The 14,877-nt window shown below is 53.9% G+C and overlaps 1 protein-coding gene across 1 annotated transcript in view; it reads right to left on the bottom strand.

Moving 5' to 3' along the window:
• TRAPPC12 (trafficking protein particle complex 12) overlaps nt 1-14,877 on the bottom strand; it is an 89,518-nt gene that overhangs the window by 13,992 nt on the left and 60,649 nt on the right. The window contains exons 6-7 of the mRNA XM_012656956.1: nt 13,137-13,249; nt 1,273-1,345 (exon numbers count right to left, since the gene is read on the bottom strand). Of these exons, the coding sequence (XP_012512410.1) occupies nt 1,273-1,345; nt 13,137-13,249 (186 nt within the window). The remainder of the gene's footprint in view (nt 1-1,272; nt 1,346-13,136; nt 13,250-14,877) is intronic.

Raw genomic sequence — 14,877 nt, 5'->3', positions numbered from 1 at the left:
TTGAGCATAAACGGGGCCCAGGGCAGTGGGCCCGACGAGCCAGCACCTCCCCTGCCCCAGCTGCACCCCCTCCCCACTCCCCGACGGGAGCCTGGCCCTCTTACTGCTGTCCGCCCAGGTGCTCTCCTCTGCCTTCTGGCTGGAGTCCCCCGGGAGCTGGCTGCAGAGGGAACCCCCAGCTTGCCAGCCAGCCCCACCGGCCTGAAGTTCCTGAGAAGCCCCCCTTGTGTCAGGCCTGTGGATACGCAGACGGCTGTGTCCCTGGACTCGGGAGTGCAGGTGGAGCAGGACAGACGCTGTGGACGGGAGACGGCTGGGCAGCCAGGCCCAGGAGGTGCTGCCCCAGGAAAGAGGGAGCGAGGATGGGGGGTTCGCTCCGGGGAAACGTGAGTAGGAGTTCGGCCTTCCTAGTGCACCGCACACACTGCGCACACCTCCACTGCACACACCGTGCACTGTGCACACCTGCACTCCATACACCGTACACTGCGCACACCTGCACTCCATACACCATACACTGTGCACACCTGCACTCCATACACCGTACACTGCGCACACCTGCACTGCACACACCATACACTGCGCACATCTGCACTCCATACACCGTACACTGCACACACCGTACACTGTGCATACCTGCACTCCATACACCATACACTGCGCACACCTGCACTGCACACACCGTACACTGCGCACACCTGCACTCCATACACTGTACACTGCGCACACCTGCACTGTGCACACACTACTCTGTGCTCACCTGCACTCCCTACACTGTACACACCTGCACTGCACACACTGAACACTGCGCACACCTGCACTCCACACATCGTACACGCCACACACAGCAGTTAGAACGTTCTCCTCACAGTGCAAATCTGCTTGTGTCAGCCCCCCAGTCCCCTGGTGAAACAGCCCAGCATCCTCAGCCTGGCCTCCCAGCCCCTGCACACAGCACCCGCCTTCCTCTCCGGCTCCTCCTGCGACAGCCCCTGGAGCCTCCGTCCCCAGGCTCCACACACAGCATGAGGCGAGGCCTCCCCAGTGCCCTGCCCCTGGCCAGAGCCCTCCTGAGTGCGGAATGTCGCCTGTTATGTGGTCAAGGTGCATCTTCTTCCTGAGAGCGGGCTCAGGTCTAGCCCTGTTCACCGTACACAACGGCACCGCCCACGGTGCTCGCTTACCCGGGAAAGGAGTGCGCGTGCGCAGAGAGGAGAACAAACCCTGTGGGCACCGTCCGATGGCTGCCTGCTGGCTGTGTGGCCTGCTCACCTTGTCTGTTCTCCGGACTCATGTTGCTCATGCTGCCGTCCTCAGCCAAGCCGTGCTCCAAATTGGTCAGGATCTGCAATCACGTCAAACGAGAATGACAAAACCATGGAGACTGAACCTGCGCCTAGACGTTGTCATGATGTATTCTCGGTATAGAACGTTTCCCTGCGTGAAAACAGTCTGCCAAGGGATGCTCCCACAGCACGTTCCCCACATCGCTCATCGGTGTCACGAGGCCTGACAGCAAGCGGATGGGGACTCTGCCCCCAGGTGACAGCGGAATTGGGGATCATGACGCTCATGAAGCATCTCAGACATCATACATAGGACACGTTTGTTTCTATGTAGAAAAGCATCAAGTACGTCACACGCGGGAATGATGATTAACCTTTATGAAAATATCGGTCTTACTTCTCCAGGGCAGAGCAAGGTGCTGTGGCATTTTCCTTTTTTTTTGGAGACAGGGTCTCACTTTGTCACCTAGGATAGAGTGCAGTGGCATCATTATAGCTCACAGCAACCTCAACCTCCTGGGCTCAAGGGATCCTCCTGCCTCAGCCTCCCCAGTAGCTGGGACTACAGGTGCACGCCACCACCACACCCAGCTAATTTTTCTATTTTTGGTAGAGACATGGTCTTGAGCTTGCTCGGGCTGGTCTCGAACTCCTGAGCTCAAGCAGTCCTCCCACCCCGGCCTCCCAGAGTGCTGGGATTACAGGTGTGAGCCACCGCGCCCAGCCCTGTTGGCCTTTTTAATGTACCAAATACATTAGGTGCAACTGTCACTTCCATGGTTTTTATTGTTTGGTTAGTAACTTTTGGTTGCTTCTTCTGTGTTTTGGTTTTCTCCGAAATAAAAGCTTCTGTAATTTAGGTAGAAAATTCACTTTTTCTGAGGGCAGGATGAGAGGAAAAAAAGTCCTAAGCATGAAGACTGCCAGGGAGAAAAATGAAGAAATGTTACGTGGAAGGAGGTGACATTGCAGCCATGAGCCTTTGGGAAAAGATCTTGCACTTAGCGGGTCATCTTGCCAATCACCACGTCCCCAAGGACCCACGACCGCTCCAGAGGCGAGGGCACGGCCTGAGGGGAAGCCACTGTGGACGCCCGGCCAGTCTGCCCGGTGAGGGGCCCGGGGCCGGAGGCGGCCTCCTCACCTGCGAGAGCCCTGAATTTGCTGTGAACAGAAAGGGTTTCTCCCTCCTGATGGTTATCTTGTGTCACCTTGATGCTTCAGAGGACACACGTGCCGTTCAAAACTGTGACCTTGGAAAGAATCTAGTGGGTTTAACCCAGGTCAAGTGACGTTTTCAGCGAATCTGTCTTCTGAAGAATAATCATAAACACAGAAACCGACAGGAAAGAAAGTCTTGGTGTTACCAAGAAACCAAATCCCCGCAGGCTAGGGGCGCACGGGGAAGAGGCAGGGGAAAAGCCATACACAAGAACGGGACCTGGTGCCACCCTGCCCGGGAGCCCCCGCAAGCTCCAGCGGGCCGGGGCTGCACTGGCCAGGCTTAGCGCACTGCCAGAGCAAAGCCAAGCACAACAGGCTTTCGCCTGGGCTCGAGACAATCCGAATCGCTCAGGCGGAGTGTAGACGGCCGAGGGTGGGATCTGAGCCTGCCCCTGTCGCCTCAACACTGCGGGTCTGCTCCGCACGCTGAGGCCACGGAGGGTGACCGCCACGCTGTGCATGGGGCCGGAACCCTGTGGGAGTGGCTGGCCTGGGAGGGAAGACCCCACCGGGGGCGTGGTGGTCTCAGCCTGGGCTGCACTGACGGGCTGACGCTCCCGGCTGACGGGGAGGAGTGGGGTCCTGCAGAGGGGCCGCAGGAGAAGAGAAGGGTCGGGAAGGAAGGGAGATTTCCCACCGCAGTGGTGCTGGCCGTGGGCGGGAGCAGGAGCTCCCCCTGCAGCCGAGGCACCAAAGCCATGCAAACGTGGAGGGAGGTTCCCTCTGCCCGGGGCTGTCTTGCAGGTCAGGCCCTGCGGCTGCGTCTTCTCTGGGGAGTCCTGCCTGTCTCCTGGGATGATCCACACAGCTGAGGAAGGTCTGCAGGTAAGAGACGGGGGCCCCGAGCAGCTGCAGCCCTCGCTCTACACGGAAGGCTCTCGCGGGCCGGGGGCGAGGGGTGCACGAGACAGGTGTGAGCGCGGGGACTTGGGTCACCGATGTGCTTCAGCCCCGGAGGGCGGGGCAGCTGGAGCAGGCACCCATCGCACATGTGCGCAGACACCTTAGCCCCGATCCTCAGTGACTGTTTTTTATTTTTAGGGTGTATTATTCAATGATGCCAATTAATAGGTCCCAGTGTGACTCGGAAGGGCATCCTCGAACGGACTGAACGCAACAGTAGCTCCCAGTTAGTAGCTTTTATCACTGTCTATCTAGAGACAGTTGTCTGGCTTCATACATCAACAGTACGCTGATTTACAAAAGGTTATTTCTGTAAAGGAAAGTGACAGACACTCTCAACTCAAAGCGTGAATTATTTAGGAAATGCAGATATTGCAAGAAAAGCTTGAAAGTGTTTAGTTTGCAAATGTGGTGTGCTTGTCATTTCCTCCCTCGTTCCTTCTGCCCTGGACAAAGGGACCAGAGTCCAAGTCTAAATCAGACACCGGTTAGTCCCGTGCGTGTTTCCCAGAAGAATAAAGGCGCGACGCACCAGCCCCGCTCGTCCCAGAAGATGCTCTGGAAAGCGGAAGCATGTTTTTGAGCTTGGGTGGCGGACGACACCACACCGCATCTAGGTGCACAGATGGCTGCTATTTCTACTTTATTTGGTATGAAGCCCCAAAGACCAAGTTGTTTCTTTCGGCTCCACCCAATTTAAATAAAAAGGACGTCATGACCCAGTTGACTGTGCCCCGCAGAGTGCCCGGGCCGTCTGAGTCGAGTGGGCCTGACTCGCAGCTGCGAAGACCTGCCTGCGTCTCATTAGAATGTCGGCGCCGTGGGGCCACCCCTCTCCCTGGGGGCTGCCCGCACCTGGCACCCCCGATTGCCATGCTGCTCGCTGCTGGTCGGACGCACACTCCTGAGGGGAGCGGTGACTGCAGGTGACCAGTGTGGGGTAAGGAAGGAGGTCCTGGGGTGCCTGTCTCTGCCCCAGACCCAGCACCACAGCCGGCTTCCAGAGTGGGATGACAAAGGCCACGGGGCTCAGAGATGTGCTCCACAGGGGTGGGAGCGGGCGGCTTCTATGTTGATTTTGCAATTTAAAAAAAATGGAAAAGATATAAAATCTGTGTTTTTAAGACAAAATCCCAGCGACAGATGAATGGTTTTTAATGCTCTAGAGTTGGCCTCAGGTAAGGCCTTACTGGCTGTGGTGGGAAGCTGCAGAAGTAAACCAGGGGGGTTCAGAAAGGAGCCCGTGCGCGCAGGCGCGGGGCACAGCGCCATCGGGTCCCTGCAGCCAGGTGTCCCAGGCGTCCACTGTGATCACACAGACACCTGCGCAGCAGCTGCCGGGTGCAGGGCACTGGTCCAAGCGCTCCACAAATGTCCTTTGATCCTGTAACAGCTCTAGGAGTAGGTCCTGCTGTCACCCCGTCACACCCCGAGGCAGGGGGAGCCAGCACTTACACCAGGCGTGTCTGTGCCCTCCCTGGCAGCCGAGAAGGGGAGGACAGAGCTCTGGGGTCCACGTCCAGAACTTGGGTGTGGACAAGAGGGGGCAAGAAGGTGGCGAGGGAAGGGAAGACGCAGGAATAGTGCCTGCGCTCCTGGCTGGAGCACAGTTCACCTGCTCAGGGGGACAGAGCGCTGCAGCGGACAGAGTGCCGGGTGGCTTCTAGGGTTACAAGCCTCAGTGGTGGGAAGCATGAGGACACCATCGGCAGGAGCAGGGAAGAGCAGAGCCAGACCTGGTAACCGAGACCTTCTGTCTTCCAGGGACGGCAAGTGGTTAACGTCTCGGGGGGTCAGAAGCAGCAACCGTGACGGGACCCGTGCCGAGTGACGGGCATCTCTGCACTGCCAGTGAGTCTGAATCTGCAGAAAGGGCCTCGTGTTGCAGACGTCTTCCTGCGTCGTGCGCGTCACAGGGGAGCTGCCCCTGACTGGTTCTAGATGGGTCGAGAGCTCTGTGGAGCTGTCTGGCATTGACCATCGGTGTAGGCAGGGCAAGAGAAATGCCAAACTACCGGGAGCCGTGCATTTATAGATGTGGGGCACATCATGGTGGTAAAGCACAGTGTTCTGTGTAACCACAGAAACAAACCTGGGGAGGAGGCACTGTCACACGCTCTTGCAGAAGCACCTTGATGCTTCTATGCGCAGAGCAAAGTGCTGCAGCCGCAGGAGCAGAGACCTGGGGCATCCGAGGATGCAGGTTCAAGGTCAGGCTGACCTTAAGCTAACTTCTCCAAATTTCTATTTCCTGGGTTTCCTATTTTCACATGCCCATATTACTAATTATGGAACGCCAGTGAGAATATATTTGAAGTGTTTTGTAAACTTTAAAAGTGCTGAATGAAGATTAATTACAAGTAAGAGGAGAAGCAACCAGAAGTCTACAAGTCCCACTGTCTCGGGTTTCACTGTGGTTTCTCTTCCACCCTCATCCTCGCAATGAACGGTGAGAGGTTGAGATCTGTGTGATGTGGCCGCAGTGAGATCGCTGCAGCACTGGCTGTCAAGTATCGAGGGGATCTCTGAGACTTCCGGGAGCGTCCGCGCAGCTGTGGGTTGCCTCGGAGGAGGGGGAGACCTGCGGGCTGTGCTGAGATCCGGCTGCGGGGCAGCTTCAGGGCCCCGACCAGAGCTGCTGTAATTGGGGGGAGGCCTCTCGGAGCAAGAGCCCGGTGCCAGCAGCCAAACGCCCGCGCCTGCACCTTGCAGGGTTAAGCTGTGCTCAGACCCTCAGGGAGGGACTGGGGTGGGGGGCTCTTTTCCTGAAGAGTAAAAAGGGGCCCGCGTGTCCTGAGGCGTGAGAGACCCGAGCTGACTGACCAGGGCGCGGGGGTTAAAAACACTCCCTACATTCTCGAACACTCCTCAAAACGTGGAGCCTCATTCCCGTCCCCTTGCATGTGGGCTGGACTTAGCGACTCTCTTCCAACAAACTGAATCAGGTGAAGTGACACTGTGACCTCCAAGATTAGATCATGAAAGGCACTGTCCCCTCCTCCTTGCTCCCTCCCTCCCTCCCTCTCTCTTTCAACTTCTCTGCAGGGAGCAGCAGCCATGGTGTGAGGACACCCAAGCAGCTACAGGAAAGCCCCACCTGCCGCCACACGGCAGAGCTTGACCTCGTGTGACGGAGACCCTGGGGGGTGACGCTCCAGCCCCGGCCGAGCCTCCGGGTGACGTGGCCCCCCTGACATCCTGACTGCGGCCTCAAGAGACACCCTGAGCCAGAACCACCTTGGAGCTGCCGCAGACTCAAGACCCACAGGCGCAGTGAGACCACAATCACTGCTGTTTTAAGCCACAGGGTTTTGGAGTGATTTGTTATGCAGCAATAGATAATTAACACACGGGTACATCAAAGCTACCCAGCACTTTTTATTTAAGGCTTCCTATGAGAAACAGTGTACTAAGGTCAACGTACTCAATCACTTTGGAGGTTCAGTTTTCTTTAACTTCTAAATTTTGAAATGGGTTCCTCACTGGGTTTCTGAGAATGAGCTCATCTCTGGAAGCAGCTGCAGTCACAAGAAGCTGCGTGGACTGAAGGGGGAGGAGTGAGGAGGAGACGACAGCGGCGACACTGTCGGGCTGGAAGAGACGGTGCTGGACTCGGCGCTCCTGTGTGGCGCGGAGGGGCTGCCGTCAGCCCCCCAGGGAGAATGTCCTGGGCTGGCTCTGGGAGGGACGGGCTTTGCTGAACAACGCACACAGCTGTCAGCACGTAGGGGAGGGAAGGTGCGTTATTCAAAACAGAAAACCTGGTTGTGTTTTGCCTGAAGAGAAAATTGTATGCCTTGAATGAATATCCCAGCTGTCTGACTCCATTTATAACCAATACCGCTTGATCTCAAACCCTATTTAAAAAAGCAATTTGTAACCTATTCATATTTAAAGAGACCCAAATCCATGTTCTGCATTACATGCAGTTATGTGGGGAGGAGGTGAAGCCGGTGTTCTATGTAGGTATCTGACACCTTTGGTCTGGGGACTGCAGACTGAAGGAGGCTGTCCCCTTGGCGGGCTGTCATGGGTGGTGGGGTTGGGGAGAGGCAGGTTTAGGGAACGGGTTTTATTCACGAAGCGTCTGGTATCAGACTGCTGAGAAGCCAGCGCTAATTCAAGAACCTGAAGACCCTCCTAACGGTTAGACAGTCGCCCCGGAGAGCCTTAGATTTCTCTGGGAGTCCGAGAACCTTCCCATCTCCGCCAAGCCTCCTAGGGGACCTTTCAGAAAAGAGACTTTCCAAAGTGAAAAGGGGCTTCTTGGAGCTGCTCCAAGGCACTTAAAGGCCTGTTACATACTTGCCGCGCACCAGGCCTGGAGCGGAGTCCCTTGCGTGTGCCACTAATCCAAGCCTCTGGGCAGCGCAGGTGGTCAGTAACGTGCCGCACTAGCAGACAGGAGGCGAGGCTGGCGCAGGCTGGGCAGCGGTCACACAGCCAGGGTGTCGGTGTCACCCCGAAAGGTTCCAGGCTGTCAGCCTGGCTCCGAAGCCATTCTCACAGACACTGCCTTGGGTGGGGGGAGGGGGCCGTGTCCTTTGGGGCCTTCATGCTCTGAAAATACTCTCTTTTTCCACTCAGATCACAGATTGAGAGAACATACAGTGCCACGAAAAACGAGGCAAAGAATGCAGAATTCAAGACCTTTTCATTACATCGAAGGCCCGCTTTTCTCTGCGCCATCCTGATGCTCAGGGCTGGATCATCTGCTGGCTCCCTGGCCTTGCGGTTCGCCTCTGGGGCACCAGATTTAGTGCTGGGTTGGAGTTGCTGCGTGGCACTGTTGGGTTCCCGAGTCCTCGTCCTTGGGTTTGCAGTGATGCACTCTAGAGGGTTCTGAAGGTGCGAATTCCCACCGTGAGCTGGGTCAGGACAGCAATCTTGCAAACCCCATGACAAGGGACGCTCGCCCCTTCAGCATCTCTGGCTCCCGAATTCTGAGCACAGCTGGGCGCTAGGAGCACGGGCTCCCAGGGCGAAGGGCGGGGACGTGGCCTCGACTGAGGACACAGCAGTGATCCTCATTCAGTCTTTCCTTTCTTGTCTCTGCTCGCCAGTGGCCCCATCTCATCTGATTGAGCCACATTGTTCTCTGCCGGAGCAGTAGACGACCCGGGTCAGGCGAGGCTGCCGTTGGTGTGCTGACCCCCGCCTGCCTGAGCAGCTGGCCCTGACCACGCTGGAGGCCAGCAATGGCTGTTCTCACTAGCATTTCTAACTTTGTTTACAAATAAAATAGCAAAACTGAAGATGTCCATCTGTCAGAAATCCTTTCTAGGAAAGATACTAACCCTTCCTAAAGAAAGTTCTCACTGCTACCTTTTTAGCAGTCATCAGTGGAGATGCAAACTGCTGACATTGTTGAATCTCTTTCTTTTTTTGAGTGCACAGACACGTCCCTTATCCTTGCCTCCTCCGGCTGGGGGTGAGTCTCTGCAGAAGCACTTCTTGAACACGGGCTCCTCGGCCAAGCTGAGCGGGGGAGGTGGAGGCTGCAGGATTGGAGGGAACAAGGGAGTTCCCTCGAGACTTTGCAGGCACGTCCATACTAGCAACAAATCATGTCTGGATTGTATCGTCTATGCAGATGGCTTCTAGAATTGTGCCTGCTTGGCTCTTTCCCAAGTGATCTGCAAAGTTCTCTTGGACCTCAAGGTGGAGACGCCCGCAGAGCAGGCGAGAGGAGCAGGTCGGGGGACAGAGGCGTCTGCTGCTGTGGACAGTGTGGCCATTAACTCTTCCATGCCAGGGCAGCATGGGAAATTTATTTTAAGTCATAGTGTATTTTGTTCTTCACTGATGTAATTATATTTGCACCAAACATTTACCGATTCGCTAAACGGCGCAGACAACAGATGAAACCAGTACTTTGGAGCACTTTGCAGAGATCGTAAGTGATGTCTGGCTAAAACCGGGCCCTGTATGAACATTCACAGCATCGTCCTAATCGCACCTGATGCTCACACGCCGCACACACAGGCTGTCATCACTGGGGAGTCTCCCGCAGTCGGGAGAGCCTGGCTCCTGAGCAGCGGCCGGAGTGTGGAGGCTGAACTCCTAGCGGGGACTGGTTCCCGCTCCGCCTGGGTCACCAGGAGCCCGGCTCCGAGTTTGCTCCCGGCACCCTTCTCCTTCGCCAGCGGCACTGCCGGCTTAGCTTTACTTTCTCTTTGCCCATGGACCTCGTTTAATTTTTTTCAATAGGAAAAAGTCTAATTATAAAATTAACACACGTGTTGTGTAAGACTTGGAAGATAAAAAGGGAATAAAATGATCACATCATCTACACCACTGACACACTGGTATCTCTCTGCTCCAGCATGTAGTATTTATTTCACTGGTGTCACACCGTAATTGTGATTCTGCACACTGGCTGTGAAAATTAATATTATGTCACAGACACTTCCCCACACGACGGCCGTGGTGTGGGGTGGCCATGTGGAAGCCACGCCACTCTCGGCAGTCCGTGTCATCACCAGCCTCCTCCTCTGCTGCTTCAGCATCTTAAACCCATGTGACTCTGTGGCTCGGGACCCGCCCACGATGGAAGCAACAGGCAACAACTCTGCCAGAGCTGAACACCATCTTGGCGCTGCACGGAGGAGGCGCCTGCGGCTTGATTGTGCCACTGGCGGGTGCTGTGCTGCCGTCTGCCCCGGCGCCCCTCGGCCCTCCCTGCACTGCACTCTGCAGTCAGCACGGTGCCGCCTTTCCACGTGGGAAACCCACGCTGGGAACGGAGCCTGAGAAGACCCGACTTCTGCTGGAGGGGCCGTCATCAGGCAGCAGGGCTCAGAGCACGTCTGCGCACACGGCAGCACATTCACCTTCTGAGCAACCTGAGCTGTCTGAGCTGACGTGATCACCGCGGGGAGAAAACCTTCCCCTGCCCTCGTTTGGTTCTTGCTCTATCATTTACCCCCTTCCGAAGCATTTGATTCCACAATCGTTCCTGACCTCCAGCCTGGAAAAACTGCTTTGAAGAACAACAGATGCCACACAAGCAATGAAAACAAATGGGACAGAGAGAGCTCTTGGGGATTATGAACCAAATTATTTGCTTTCTTTCTGGAAATGATGATCCCAGTTTTGTAGAACGACCCTGAGTTAAGCATCTCAGACCAACACCAAGGCTCCTGGCCAGCCAGTCCTGGCCTCCTGCCTGTTCCAATCCCCCCTAAAGACTAGAGAGGATGTGAGAGCTCAGCCTGGGTGTGGCCCGGCTCAGCAACTGACACTGGGAACAGCCAGGCAAACTGCACAGCGCTGGCTTCCCTAAGTGGCCCGAGCGCGCACAGGACGGGGAGTGTGACGCTGTTGGCGCTGGGCTGAGGTGTGAGGAAGGGACCAGAGGGCAGGGCAGGCTGGGGGGGGGGCACATGGAAGAAGGAGGATTCACGGAAAATGGCACCGAGGGAAATAAGATCTAACACTCTCCACTAATTTCTTCTCACTCTGCTGGACTCTCCTCACCCATTTAGAGAGTCCACAGTTCCCTGCGACTATGGGAGCCAATTTTTGGCAAAAGCAAATGCAGTAGGGAGTTGCCAGAATTTCTGGCACCGTCAAATTGATAGATAAGACCAAACTTTAGAGCTGCTGCTTTATAAGGCATCGGGGCAGAAACTGTATTTGGGGAAGAAGAAATACAATAGCTTGGTGGCCGAATTTCAAAGGAGCAATATTGCCTTTGCTGCCCACCTCTCGGGGTTCCTGTGCAGGTTGAATGAAATAGGGTATGTGGAAGGGCTTTGAGAACTATAAAAAACAGCAGTTATTAGGAGCCAGCAGCATATTATAATTTTTGGAAAAAATAAGGTCATGTTTGTCCAATTCCCCCTTTCATTTTCCAGCTATTGCGGAAGTTTCGTGGGGTTCCAGGACGGTGGTGGTGTCCGCGTTCCAGCAAGGAAGCAACGGCCTCCTCGCCTGTGCGGACGGAACTGCGGAGCGGTGCCCAGGGAAGAGGGCTCTGAAGCCACGTGGCTTGGCCTAAGCCAGGCTCCACCCTCCCTGCTCATGCCTCAGTTTCCCCACCTGTAAATTGGGAAGAACCTCTCCCCCCCTTCATAGGGCTGTTATGAGAATACAATGAGCAAGTATTTGAAAAATGCTTATCAACAGTAGCTGACTCGTGAGGACACATAAGTGTCCGGCACAGTAAGTGCCAGTGCTGGGAGCGGTGGCCTTGGTGGACCCCTCTCTGCCCCACCCCGCCCTCTACCACCCTCCCCTCCCACAGCTGGTGCTGAGCGGTTCCTCCGAGGGTTACACTGCATTATGCATCTAAGGAGCTCAATACTGTAAACAGGAAATACTTTAGGACCAGGAAAACTGACTTGCAAACTATTTCAGCTGACTTGTCTTTTCCAACTTCAAATCACCCTGTGACACAAGAGTTTTCTCTCAAATCCTATGAAGATTTCTCACAATGTGATACTGAGGTTAACGAAAAAATCAACTGTGCAGTTTAGAAAGTCATTGATTTAGAATTTCTCGATATCAATTTATGTGCTTCCTATTTTTGAAAATAAATAATTTAACTATTTTGAGATTTAAGAAAGTGGTACAATGTAAAAAAAAAAGTTGGCAACGCAATTTCCCATCAGCTGATCAAAGTATGAGCAAGTAACTTACAAAAGTTATAAAACTTACAAAAGTCAACTTTTCTTTTTACCTTTTAAGTTATGGTATTAAAAAATTGAAGCAGATGCAAAGCCCAAGGGTAGCAGGTGCCCAGAGATGCCTGCGTGTGCTCTAGGGCGGGCTCCCTTCCGCACAGGCGAGGAGGCCGTTGCTTCCTTGCTGGAACGCGGACACCACCACCATCCTGGAACCCCAAGAAACTTCCATAATCGCTGGGAAATGACAGGGGGAATTTGACAAATATGACCTTATTTTTTCCAAAAATTATAATATGCTGCTGGCTCCTAATAACTGCTTGTTTTTTATAGTTTTCAAAGCACTTGCACATACCCTATTTCGTTCAACCTGCACGGGAAGAGGAAAAGGCAGTGTTACTCGCAATCTGAGACGAGAATCTAAGAGGGTAGTGACGCCCACAGCCTGTAAACAGCAACGAATCTAAACCCCACGTTTCTTCCTAATATCACTTAATGTCATAATTTGATCTGCTGATGCCACAGTTTGGTGTCTTCCACGTAATTGTCACTTCACAACTGAGACTAATTTGGAAGGCATTCTGAGCTGCACATGCCTTTGGATCAGTAGTGCGAGTGACTGCTGCCAACACACAGTGCCACCTGCTTTGATTCTGGAGAATTAAACCACCGTCTCTTCCGCTATTGCTCTAGTGCCTGTTTGGCACAGAGCAGGTGCTCACAAGTACTTCCGGGCCACACGAGGGGTCTGGCACACTGAAGCACTCAGCTGGCAGCCTGGGCACGTGTTCACATGTGTGACTGCCACACGAAGAAAGCGTTTCTGCTTTTCATCTGCCAATAATACTAAGGAATAAGGATTTCGGGGCTCAAGCTCTGCCAAAACCCATCCACCACCCCTAAAAAGATTTCAGCATGAGCAAGGAATACCACGGTTAGACGAGTCGGGTCACCTCGCCCTCAAAGGAAGAGGTGGCGATGGTGTCACCATCGCTGGGTGGGATGTGTAGGGGACGCAGCAGTGCACGCTCGTGGGGAGGGGACTGAGGGTGCATTCCCTGGGCGGGGGGCCGGGGGGGCGACACGCCACGGTTACCTTGCTGCAGACGGTCTTCACCCTGTGCAGTCTGTCCAGCGACTCCTGCGGATTCCCCAGATACTGCTGAAGTTCCGCGTGTAAGATGCGCATCGAGAAGGGGACCATAGAGCCTAGGATCGAAACCACAGTTGAGGCAGTTTGTCTGTCGTAACTGCGCACACATTCACACCGGGCACACCGCGCGCAGGCGTCTTCACGGGTCCCAGTGGAAATGACAACAGGATCCCTCTCTATCTTGGTGCGGTATTCAATGGTGTCGGCTACAAAATAAATGCTGCATTTCTCTATAAAGTGCTATCTGTGTATGTCCAGAAAATTACCCAAGGAGACAGGTGGGCGGGATCACTGTTTCCATAGCTACACTGCAGTCATGTAGAAACTATCACAAAGCGAATGAGACAGTAGAGACCATCCCCTCCTCCAACAAAATAAAAAAGAGCACGCTCAGGTATCCCTTAACATGTCTTCCGTACAGCAAGCTCAGGTGGCACGCTGCTTAGGGTGGGCTCCCCAGAGACCCCGAAGGGAGAACTAAACCACCATCTGTGAGCAAGCGACGGGTTCCGGAAGTGCTTCCGGGGAAACTGGCGGGGAAGCCGAGCAAGGGCGCATCTCAGGCCGCATCCTGCGGATGGCGGATGGGCCCCCTGTTCTCTTTGGGCCCCAGGAGCCCAAATTCTGTCTCAGAGCCATCCCGGCGGGAGGCCAGGGAGCTGGATGTGAGAAGTCCCTCCCCGGGCTGCCCTGGCTCTGTGCGTGTGTGGGGCAGAGGGAGGAGAACGCACAACAGGGTCCAAATGCGGATGCATCACCTCCCAGGTGAGGGAGCTTCCTCGTGTAATAGGATCGGAATCTGATCTGTATTATACATGCTAAGTACCCGGAAGCCATCAGACAGCCTGCACTGAACATACACGCGATACACATGGGAATGCCAGCAGAGGGCAATCACACAGATTCAGTAAAAGACTTTTCACAATAGTCCTAAGCTGTTAACATTCAGATCTGGAATATAGTTTGGAAGATGCTGAGAAAACAAGCGGTGTGATTTCTGTCCGAGGCTTACGCTCCGGCCTCCATCCACCCGGCCATTCATTAGCCATCGCTGAGGGTGCGCCGTGAACCGCACTAGGGGAGCTTTGTGTTATGGTCTTCAATAAGAAGGTCCAGAACGGACAGTCAAAAATAAGGAACATGATGGAAAATGGTTTTATTGTGAACCTAAGTCTGGGGAAAAGAAAGATAATTATTGAATTTAAAATGTTTAAGTTCACTTTTTTTGATGACATTAAATAATTTCTGTCTGAAGAGGATAAATAACTGAGTTTAACATATGGCACGAGTCATTCCAGTTCTCTAGAAAGAAAAATTTCTTGGCCACCAGTGTGACAAATGTGGGACTGGCCCTACATGGTAAGCCCTAAGTACATGGTGTCATTTCACCCTCTGCACCAAGTAGAGACCAGGAATAACCGCTCCCACACAGTTTAGAATTTACCTCTAGCGAGAGAATATACCAAGAACCCCTTCAAGTTCCATAAGCTAAGCACAGAACAAAACTCCACTGGAAGTTCTCAAACCCAATTTATAAATTAGCCGTATAAGTGAAAAGGTGGCAGGAATTATCTGCACTTTACCATGACGATTGCTCACAAACCTGGGCAAGTTTCTGCATTTAAAAGGACATGTGAAAATATTTTGAACTAAATTAAAATAACAGTACAATTTATCAAAATTT

The sequence above is a fragment of the Propithecus coquereli genome, unplaced genomic scaffold (assembly GCF_000956105.1).
Source record: "Propithecus coquereli isolate 6110/MARCELLA unplaced genomic scaffold, Pcoq_1.0 Scaffold529, whole genome shotgun sequence".
In the NCBI taxonomy this organism is placed as follows: domain Eukaryota; kingdom Metazoa; phylum Chordata; class Mammalia; order Primates; family Indriidae; genus Propithecus; species Propithecus coquereli.
The sequence above is the reverse complement of the archived record's forward strand: the minus strand, read 5'-3'. Positions and strand labels throughout refer to the sequence as shown.